General features: G+C 24.4%; 2 protein-coding genes across 2 annotated transcripts; one reads left to right on the top strand and one right to left on the bottom strand.

Annotated features, from left to right (window-relative positions):
- Positions 1 to 2,523: 2,523 nt before the first annotated feature.
- IMC1h (inner membrane complex protein 1h, putative) lies at positions 2,524 to 4,056 on the bottom strand (the record flags this gene model as incomplete). Its single annotated transcript, XM_029008130.1, has 1 exon — positions 2,524 to 4,056. The coding sequence occupies one exon, from the start codon at positions 4,054 to 4,056 to the stop codon at positions 2,524 to 2,526; it is 1,533 nt and encodes a 510-aa protein (XP_028864451.1).
- Positions 4,057 to 7,309: 3,253 nt separating this feature from the next.
- Positions 7,310 to 11,986, top strand: PmUG01_14055600 (conserved Plasmodium protein, unknown function; the record flags this gene model as incomplete). Its single annotated transcript, XM_029008129.1, has 9 exons — positions 7,310 to 7,531; positions 7,795 to 7,888; positions 8,247 to 8,326; positions 8,639 to 9,236; positions 9,900 to 9,975; positions 10,206 to 10,339; positions 10,557 to 10,630; positions 10,934 to 11,004; positions 11,203 to 11,986. The coding sequence occupies 9 exons, from the start codon at positions 7,310 to 7,312 to the stop codon at positions 11,984 to 11,986; spliced, it is 2,133 nt and encodes a 710-aa protein (XP_028864450.1).
- Positions 11,987 to 12,143: the final 157 nt, after the last annotated feature.

Raw genomic sequence — 12,143 nt, 5'->3', positions numbered from 1 at the left:
TGCGCTCGAAGCGTATTCTAGGTCACATACATATATATATATACTTACATTCACATACGTGCATATATACATACATAAGCACATGTATATATGTAAACAAATCTATGCGCTTACTGGCTCATTCTTAGCATATTCCGTCGAATAAAAAGGGGGGGGGTAAAAAAATAGCTCGTGTGCTACATTATCCTTATGTAGTTCTAACCAAGAATAACATACCTTTTCAATGTAAATAATTTATAATTAGCCATTAAACTCAAAAAAAAAAAAAAAAATAAATAAATAAATAAAAATATAAATTAAAGTATAAATACAAATATATAAATACTAGCCTATATATAGGCTTACTTCTATATTAACACACTACATTAGTGGGCCACGTTTATGTAAGCTTATATATAATCATTGTGTACAGCTGATATGTGTGAGAAATATGTATTCACTTAATTATATATGCATTACATGAATACAGAAGCAATAAGATAATATGGCTGAAATTCTAATTTATTCGACAAAACACATGTATACATTAATGTAAATGTATAAGCATTTAAAAAAAGAAAAAAAGCATATATTTCATTTTTTTCTTTTATATTTAAAAAATGGTATACTGCATGTAATTCTTTTTCCTGTATGGGCCCTTGTGAGAACTAAAAGGAAGAACTGCATTTCATTGCTTGATTAATGTTGCGCTTTCGATACCATCATGCATACATACATGTAAGTATAAATATGTATTCATATATATATATATATATATATATATATATATATATATATCACGTCTTTGATAGTGTTTCTGTTTTTCTATTAATTTTAATATTTCTTTTTTATTTTGCCTGTATAATTTTATTTTTTATATGTAGTTACGGGGCTCTTAAAAGTTTTCATTAGTTAAGGTTCTATGCCTTGGTTAATACTTTTGTTTACTTTTGCGTTCCCTATTAATACCAGTTATTTTACTGTGTATTATGTTCCTTCTTTTAAGCTAATTATGGTAGTGTACTTTCGTCAATTTTAAATTATAGCATTGAGTAACCTTTTCAACGTTTAAAGGAAAATAATGCAGTAGATATACATATATATATATATATATTTTTTTTTTTTTTTTTTCTTTTACTGTTGATTTTATAAATTGCATTTAACAGTAATAAGAATAATTGCATGTTTAGGCTTCCATTTTTTTCTACATGATATGAAAGGAAAAAAAAAAAAAAAAGAAAATGATACCCCCGTATGTTGAATTACCCAAATTTATAAAATTAATAAAAAAAAAAAAAGTTCATATTTGTCCTCTAATAAAATTATTTCAATATGGGAACCTCATGTAATGTGTACCACTTGTGCAAAATTTAAAATTGTAAAAAAGATTAGTTCAGTAAACAACATGATATATATAGCAAATGCTCACATCACCTTTGTCTTAATATAGATATATTTAATTTTTCCAAGTAAAAATGTCATATGTGCTTATTTTATCTTTTTCTAAAGTATATTACTAATGTCATTATAATAATTAATGGGATGAATTCTAATATTTGCCTTTTATTTTATTTTCTTTTATTTTATTTTCTTTTATTTTATTTTCTTTTATTTTATTTTCTTTTATTTTCTTTTATTTTATTTTTTTTTTTTGTTCATTTAGTTCAATAGTTTTATACAGGAAAAAAAAAAAAAAAAAAAAATTCATACCTAAATGTATCTTATATTTTAGAAAAATTTAACAAGGTTATACTTATTAAATATAAAATGAAATGGAACTACATTCACCTTAAAATGAAGAAAAATAAGAAAAAGAGAAAAATAACTAAATGAGGCTATCACGGGTCTATTAAACTGCTATTGGTACAAATATTGCAACATAAGGGATAACATAAACGTAAAAGATGTACACATATAACATTAAGGTATAATTTAAAAAAAAAAAAAAACATGAAAATACAATTTGCGCATTCATTTATTCTCATTACACTTATCATATATCCTCATATGAGTCTAATGGAAACCGTATGAAAAAAATTTATTGTCCTTTTTTATCATTTGCATTTTTTATTTTCTCATTTTTACGTAGACAAGTTTACTCTTTCATCTGTGCTTTACCACTTTTATTTTTGTTATATTTTATATTTATTTTTTCAGCTGGTTTTTCAAAAATTAAAAAAAACAAAAATTATTGATGCATACGCATATATTTATATGTGCATTCGTATATTATACTTGTACGTTTTTGTTGTGTATAAAAATGTAAACCAGTCTTATTAGCAAAATAGATAACAGAAAAAACAATTTTATAATAATTTACCATAATAACTAATTTTTGCAATTTTTTATTTTCATGACTTTCTGTCAAAAGAAGGTAACAAAATTTTTATTCTCAAAGAATGGTATATGTACCAGGGCGAATGTGTATGTACCTGAGTGTATATATATATATATATATATATATACGTGCATCCCCTCAATGGGCATACAAAAAGAAAAAAACAAAAAAAAACAACTGGTTTATAACACATATTGACAAAACATTCAATTATTTTCTTCAATATTTTTGACATCGGGAGTTCCGGGTACAGCTGGTGAAGGTAAAAAGGGGACTCGGTCATGATGAGCTAAAGGAGGAAAGAGAGATTGAGAGGTTCCTTTTTTTTTAAAACCATCAAATTCATAAACACCTGTCTTAGTGAGAATATCAGGCTGGATATTTTTTTTTGTACATGTAACTTTTCCAATTTCTGGAGGACAAGTAAAAACAAGTGGAGGAATATTATTATGAGTGGTGACTGAGCTATTCATAGATCCATCAGGATAATTCCACCTTAACCCGTCAGGTAAATTATGTACATGTGGGAAATTTTCTATTTGATTACACAAATTTTCATTTTTCCTATTATCATTATCGGAATTTAAAAAAAGAGAATTATAATTTATTGGAAGATTTTTAGGAGTACCAGAAACATTACTAGTTGACATTTTATTATTATCTAAAGGTTTTAAAGTTGTTTGAGGCATACTTATATTTGTTGTTATGGGTTCACAACAGTTCATAATATTTAGTTCTGATAATTTATTAAAACAATTCATTTGAGATAAAAAAGAATGTTGATTTTTAAATTCGCTATGTCCATTGTCCTTATCTCTTAGGTATTGTGTTGGTTTTAAAGGTGGAAAAGATTCAGAAACAGAGAAGGGAATATGTGTACCTAATTGTGGCATTTCCCCATTAGGTTTAAATGGAACTTCTACTATTTTTTCTACATATCTTGGAACATAATATGGCACTTCAACTGTTTTTATTTTTGGTACTTGTTTTATTACTGTTTGAGGTACTTCAATAATTTTTTCTTGTACTACTGGTTTGATTGTCTGTACTATTCTTTCTACATATTGTGTTACTATCTTAGGTACAATTTTGGGAGGATATAAACATGGAACTTCTACAGGTACTTCTACATATTTTACTCCTTGAGGTACTTCAATTATTTTTTCTTCTATCACTGGTTTTAGAACTTCTTTAGGTACTTCTTTAATTACTTCGGAAACACTTGGTACTAACTTGTTTACATTTAATTGCTTCATTACTTTTTCAAAAGTATGTTCATATTTTACATGTGGTATTTCGATCTCTCTTTGTTTTCTTTCCTTTTTTGAAACATATATTTCTCTCTCTTCTATTATAGGTTTTGCAACAAATTTTTCAGGAATATTTTTTTTAAATTCATCTGGTAAAGGCAAAGGTCCCAGTGCTGTCATCACTCGACGAGGATACGAACCTGCATGCATTGTATTTTCATGTATTCCTCTTACCATATTAGATGCAACTTGTTCCTTTTTTATTACAGGTAATATTAAGTTTCCCTTTATTTTTTGTTCTCCGCTAAAATTAGTAGTAACCACATTATTTTTACTTATATTTCCGGAGTTCGTATGTAATTCTGACACTTCTTCGTATATTTGTTTATCGATTTTTTCTAACATATTATTAGCTAGCTCGTCAAAGTTTATGTCTCCATTGACATCTTCGTAACTTTTATTCGATTCAGGTATATTTTGGTTTGACATCTTATGTATATGGAAGAGAAGTGGCAACAAAATGTTAGAAGCAAAAGGAGACAAAAAGTAGCAGTAAAGGAAAACAAAATGTGGAAGCGAAGTACGGAATAATATACCAGTGACAAGATATAGATTAACAAGCTAAAAAATAAAAATAGAGAAAATGAAAAAAAAAAAAAGAAGGAAAGTTGCGAAAATAACAAATTAGCGATTAAAATGTACAAACGTGTGTATGCAAAAAAAGAATGGGAAATATTTTCGCTTTTTTTTTCTTTTAAATATATACCGTTATATTTCTATAATTCGAGCTTTTTACAAACAAAAGTGACAGCTTATTAATTTACCCTAATTAAATATATGGAAACTTTAAATATCGAAAATTAAATATGTATTTTCTTCAGCTATGCATAAAATTTAGACAAAAAATGGAACAAGACATAAGATAATAACAAAACAAAAAAAAAAGTATAATATAATAGGTAGAAACAGTTACAACGATGGAAGCAAAATATTAAAATAAGAATAAATCATTAAAATCTTAACAAAATAAAATAACATTAATATAATGGAAGCAAAGATATAGAAATAACTGTATTTCGAAACAAATGACGAAGTAAAAGAAAAAAAAGAATTTTTTTTTTTAATTATGAACGTTACAAGCACAAATGAAATACTTTTTCTTTTGTTGTATTAAGGTTTTCTATTTATAATTAATAAAGACTTAATAATACATGTAGTTGATTATAAATTTATTTTTTTTTTTTTTTTAAATTAATATATAAAACAATATTTTTTAAAAAAAGAGAATTACTCAATGCTCTTACGTAGAGGAAAACGTGCAAGGAGCATAACTAAAAGAAAAAAAAAAAAAAAAAAAAAAAAGGTTTAACTCTTTTAGAGTTTTTCAAACATTGTTTCTGCTTCAATCCCTTCATTTATATTTTAAGGCTAAGCATAAACTTATTTTACTTTTGTTTTATTTTCTATACAACAAATTTTTGTAGGTTTTTTGTTACTATTTTGTTTCTTTTTTTTATGTACTTAAATGTTCTAATTAATAGTACACACACATTTTCAAATGTATATATGTATTTGTATATATGTGTATTTATACATGCGCATATGTATACATAAAAAGAACAAAAAAAGCGGGCCTTTTTTCCTTTTTTTTTTTTATTTTAATACTCATATTTTTTTATATAATGTGTGTAAACGAAATAAAATAAATGTTATATATTTTTACATAAAAACTTAAGCCTTTTCATTATTCTTAAAAATTTTATGAATCTTTTCCTTCTTCCATTTATATAAAATTATTTATGTGTGTGAGGTAAATGAAAAAGAAGATAAAGAATAAATAGAAAAATAATATATAGATTCAACCTACAGATTACAAACAGTTTATATTCCTGCAATAAATGGTATATATTATATAGAAAGATAAATAGAAAAAAAGATAAATAGCAGCAGAAGGAAAAAGAAGCATTAGTGTGAAGTTATAAAAATTATGGAATTCCTATGAAAATTTTATGATAAACGAAATAATAAATTTATTCCTTAACAAATTTTTCTTTTTTTTTTCCCTTAACTTAATCCTCTTTATTGAATCATAGACTTATATTGTAGGACGTGTGTTACTTTACATACAATAGGAATACATTATAAAAATCTTTTTTATTTAAAAAAAAAAGAAAAAAGGAAATTTTAAAATTCTAAAAAAATGTAGATATTTTTTGCAAGTTCATTTATTGTTATATTGTTTTTCTTTATTGTTGTAATATTTTTTCTTATTTTTAACCATTCCGTTGTTCTGTCCACCTTAAATGCAAAAATGGGCCTAAAAATATATTTAGTATTTCTGTATTTACATATTCATTTATATGTATATATATATGTATACGTAAATATAACATTTTTTGTTATACTGTTATCTTATTCATATCAATAACAAATTTAATATTATTACTCACATATATCACAGATAACAATACTAATTTGCTTATTTCAGAAAGAAGGAAAATATTTTAGTTAAAAGAAGCTACAAACAGTAAACCCTTTATTAAACAAAGGTAAAAAGGGGCATGGAAAAAAAAAAAAAAAAAAAAGACATAAAAACAAACATCAAAATATCAATTTGTTAAAAAGTTATTTCGTTAAATTTTTATATTCATAAAATGTCATTTTGTTAAATTTGTGTATTCGTAAAACGTTATTTTGTTAAAATGTCATTACCTTTAAGTAATTTTATCTCAAGTACTATTTTTTCAAATATATTCTTAGGATGCATTCTGGTGCGCATTTGTTTGTAACTTACAATTGTCGAAAAAAAAAAAAAAAAAGAGTAATATATATCTGTAAAAATCGTATCGTTGCACAAATAGTTAAGAAAATAAAAGGAAATGTAAATCTAAGGATTCATAACAAAATGATGAAAAATGTTCCATTTATATTAAGAGATGTTAAAATAATCAATGGAAAATTGCATTTCTTATTTCTCATATCTCTTAAAGTATACAATAGAAATGTCGTAGAAAGTAAAGCATATAAAAATATGATAAAGGCAATGATACATATATTATATTGTATTTTACTGTCATTTAAATATATTTGCACTCAGTTATTCATAGATAAAAACATATACATTATATGTATAAAACTTTTTTTATTTTCATATAATATGCTTTAAATTTTCGTTTTTTCTTATTTCTTTTTTTTTCTTTTATTATTTTTTTTAAAATTTTTTTCTTTTTATAATTTTTTTTTTTTTTTTCTTTAATTTTTTTGTTAACTAAGTTATGTATGGCTTATTGCTCGTTTGCCGCATATGTCTTTATAATAAAATATTAATTTTTAATTTTTTTAAATTTGAAGCATTTGAAAATAGTTCTCGTGTAACAAAGTTGTGTGTGTTTTCTATTTTAAGTGCTTTTTTTTATATGTGTTTCCTTTTTTTTTTAGTTTTTTGTAATTTTTTTTTTTTTTTCCTCTAGCTCATTATTTGTAGTTGTTTTTTTGCTGTGGCTTTTTCTAGTGCTCTAAATTTATTGTTGTTTATAAATATTCATGTAACTATATTAATTATTTATCTATATATTACTTTTTTTTTTTGTTGTTGTTTTGTTTTGTTTTGTAAGTACATATTTTCAATTTTTAATTTAATATTTTTTAAAAGATAACATAAACAGTTATGAACTGCAAGTACTAGCAGTACAAATAAAAATAAAATGTTCCAAATATTAAGACAAAAAAAAAGAAAAAAAAAATGCCCTGCATAAATGAAGGAGAACCAATAACACCACGAATCAAATTTAAAACAATTGAAAAATTTAGAGATCAAAAATATATTTCAGAACAAGCTTATTTAGTACCTGAAAACAATGGATGTGCTGTTTATTTAAGTTATGAATTAAATAGAACACTGGAAAATGTTTTTAACAAATATTCAACCAGTGGGTATATGGGGGTTAATGGATTTATTAAAATGGTAAAGGAAAAGAATATAAGAGAAATGCATTCTAATTTTTGCGGCACATTTGCTATATTTTTTCCATGTTTTAATTTTTTCTCATTTTAATTTTTTCTCATTTTATTTTTTCCTCATTTCAATTTTGTATTATATTATTTCACTCCGTTTTACATTCATTTTTCCTACTTATTTGAAACTTTCCTACTTCGTAGTTTCTCTTTTAATATTTTCCTGTTTCATACTTCCGTATTTCGACTTTCTTTTTTTTTTTTTTTTGACAGTGTTATGACTACAACTTACTGCCTAAATATAAAAACAAAGATACATTATATTACATATTTAAATCATCAAAATCTTCAAGCTCAAGAAATATAGGTATGTTTTTCAAACAAATATAAAGAAAAGGATTAAACACTAAATTTAATTTAATGTCGGGTGTATCTTCTCATGATCATAAGTTACTTTTTTTTTTTATTACATGCGTAGTGGTGTTGTCATGCACAGATTTATTTTTATGTATGGTGCTTTAAAAAATTACACGCATGTATTTTTTCTATCTTTTGATTTTTCTATTTTCCTATCTTACTTTTTTATGTTTTGTTCTATGATGTTTTATTTGGTTTTATTTTGTTTCACTTTATTTCGCTTTATTTGGTTTTATTTTGTTTCGCTTTATTTCATTTTGCTTTATATAGCTTTATATTTTTTTATTATGATTATTATTTTTTAATAGAATATAAGCATTTTTTTCAAATACTCCAAAGGTTGAGCGCGTATTTATTTCGCAAATTAATTATGACAGAACAGGAAAAGGTACAGCTCAACTTACAAGTTGTAACATGCATATATAATTAAGGATAGTCATAATATATGCATATAAATATATACATATATGTATGAATGTATATTTGTATATATATATATATATATATATATATATATATATATATATATGTGTATTCACAAATGAACAGATTTAATAACGAATCAATAAACGAACGAAAGAATATAGATTTTCAATATTAAAAAATAATTTAGTTAAAAAGTAAATTAATTATACATAAAAATGTGTACAATTTTTTTTTTTACTCCCCCCTCTTTGCTCCACTTTTCCTTTGTTAACAGCTCAATGTTCTAATTAAACATTTAACTTCTTTAAAAAATATAAGAGAGAATGTTAATCATCAAAAGTACAATGTGGGAGTGCAAGTGTCAGTGAAAAAAGAGAGTAGAGGTAACAACACAGTTTGTGATATGGTAGATGAATGTTGCGGTACTGTTATAGAAACAAAAAGTGTAGGAACTCTTTCCCACCTTACAGGAATAAAAGATGATATAAGTATTGGGATGGATAAGAAAAATAATAAGCTAGATATAAACAAGGATAATATTAACTCGTTTACATTACAATCAGAAAAATCAGAAAAATTAGAAATAAAAGAAAGAATTAATGAAATAGAAAAAAAATACTCTGATACAGAAGACATTAATAAAAAATTAAAGGAGGAAATATATAATGCCTTAAAAATTATAGAAGAAAAAAATGTAGAAATTGAAGATATTAACAAAAATAAATCAGTACAATTAGAAATTGAAAAAGAAAAAGTGAGTGAGTTAAAAAATGAAATACAAAAATTACAAAATGAAAAGCATGATTTTAATTTGAAGGTGACAGAAAGAAATTCCCTTTTGGAGAGTAAAAAGAGCAAGCACTTAACTAAGGGTGAGCGGTTTATAAATACAGAAATCAGTTACTTGAAGTTAAAAAGTATGTTTTATGATATACATACGTGCATATATGCATATGTACACATGTACCCATATATACACATATATATATATATATATATGACACTAAAAAATAAAAATAAAGTGATAAAGGCAAATGAAATATATGCACAAACAAGAATATATTTTAATGGTCATGAGGGAATAACGTGTTAGAAGGGCGAACGTGAATTACTAGGGTTTTTCACTTGTTCTCTATATGTTACACTACGTGAACCTAAATATATGTATGTACATACGTACTTGCATAATACACACATCCTTGGGCAAATGCATAAACATGTTCTAATGCCATACATAAAAGTATATCACTAAATACACCTATAAAAATATTCATACAGATACACATATAAAGCAAAACGGAAAATAAAAAACACAGCATTATAATTTATCGTACGAACAAATTTTGCAATGGCATACTTAAAAAATATTGTTTTTGTAATATAAATATTATGAACATAATAATTTGTTGCAATAATTACGTGCTTGTGCTGTTTTGTTAATTGTACTTCATTAGCACTGTCTGACTTATTTATTTTTTTATCTATTTCGTTGTTTTATTATATATTCTCTTTTTGTTTACTTCTTTAAAATGCAGGATTACTTATTTTGCCGGGTGAAGAAGAGGCAGAGTTAATGAAAGTTTTTTCCATATACAGCAAATATTGCGGAGAGTAAAGATAAAATAAAGGAAAAGATATATTTAGGAATATGAGATACATGCATAAGCATAATATATATATATATATATATATATATATATATATATATATATATACAGGTCTGCATACATTTGGCTGAATTTATTAACATAATTCATGTTACAGTTATTCTTAATAGTGATATGCTTGTCAAACTGCTTTTAACTTTTAAAAATATAATTTTTTTTTTCTTTTTAATATAGAATTGTAGAGTACGTAATGAGCAAAACACTGTGTGCTAATTTTTTAGCTACATATTATTTACTAAAAAAGGATGAAAAAAATAGAACCAATGGGAACATAGATATAAGGACTTCGGAAAAATTATTTAATGAAGGTACTAAACAATAAGAACACAAAAAAAAAAAAAAAAAAAAAAAAATATATATATATATATATATATATGTACATATACATGTTAATATATTTGTAGTGTGCATAACAATGTGAAATTGCTTTTGTTTAAATATTGTGGCTTTATTTTTAAATACCACATATATATACTTCATATAATTAAATGGTGTTAATGAATTTTCTAACATTTTCGTTTATAGTACTGTACAAAAAGGCAATCCTAGAGAAGACTGATGAAAGCGGCGACGTTCTGACATACTTTTACTTTAAGCTCGTAATATATAAATATCAATATACACCTATATATATATTTATAAACACATACATACATGTACTTGTACACACGTATAGTAGATATAACCTTTTGTATATACTCATTTAAACATGCATGCGCGTCCTACAAACTAACGGTTTTTCGAACCTTTTTTCTTGAAGGAAAAAATTAGTAGAAAAAGGAATTTACCTGTTTGCATATTTTTTTACGAAAACATGCTATGATAAAAAGATTTTTCATTTGTTCCTCTTATTTGTTTTTAAAAAATATTTTATTTATGAAGTATATATATATTTTTTTAAGTTTCTAAGTGCAGTAGGAAATTATTTGTACCCTGAGCTCACCGAAAGAGAAAGCTTTTTAGAAATTGTTCTGTAAGATTAATAAAGTATCTTAGAATAATATGCAGACATAAATACATATACATATAAATGTACATATATATATGGTTTATCTTTTCTACTATTCGAAGTACACCTATATTAATGCACTTAATTGTATTTATTTCATTTTTTTGAAAAAGGAAATTCTTGTAATGTTAATAAAATTTTTTTTCCATTTTTTGTTCGTAGGAACTATGTATTGTTTCTGAAAAAGAATGAAGATTTCATAAGGTGGAAGGAAGAAAATACAAAAGTGAAGACCAATAATAATAAAATGATTGTAGCATGTTCAAATGAGTTAACAATGTTTGAGGATGACATTGTAGGAGGATATACAAGCAGTGAGAAAAGTGTTACTTGTAACAGTGTAAATAAAAAAGGGAAAATTAAGCTTGATATGATTACTACTGAAAAGCGGAGAAGTGGTATTAGCAAAAGTGGTTATAGCAATAGTGATAACAACAATGAAAACTTAATTGTAGAAAAATTACAAATTGGCAGTTTCATCACAGATCAATCATTTGAATTTATTGAGTCAAGTGAAACCAAAAAAAAAAGTAAAAAATTAAAGGAAAAGAAAACAAAAAATAAAATGGAAAAAATTAACTATAATAATAATAATAATGGAAATAATAGTAAATACAATTATGATATCAACTGTTTGAAAAAGGAAGGAGAACACAAAGGAATAGGTGGTTATGCTTCATTTAACGAAAATTATAAATCTATCGAATCTTATCGCTCTAATGATTTTCATTTTTCTTCAAGGAATGAATACAGAATAAAACCATTAAAATTGAATCACAATTTTTTGACCACTCCTAAAAAAGTTCATAGAAATTCTACAACTGCTAATACAAAAAAAAATAAAATTTTTCAAAATTTTTTTCCTCTGTATGATATTGAAGGAGAGTTATGGCAAATGAAATCCGAGAAAACAAAAAAGTTTGTACCCCATTTTGGAAATGAGTAAAACTTTAATGCTATGTGCATCTTTTCCTTTTATTTAAACATTTGCATTAAATAAGAGTTTACGAATATATGTATGTGTACGCATGTATGTATATTTATATGTACGTATTAAAATTCTATAAAATAGAGAAAAAAATTAAAATAAGGTAAACCTCAAG

The sequence above is a fragment of the Plasmodium malariae genome (assembly GCF_900090045.1).
Source record: "Plasmodium malariae genome assembly, chromosome: 14".
Taxonomy (NCBI): domain Eukaryota; phylum Apicomplexa; class Aconoidasida; order Haemosporida; family Plasmodiidae; genus Plasmodium; species Plasmodium malariae.
This window is presented reverse-complemented; position numbering and strand designations above follow the sequence as displayed.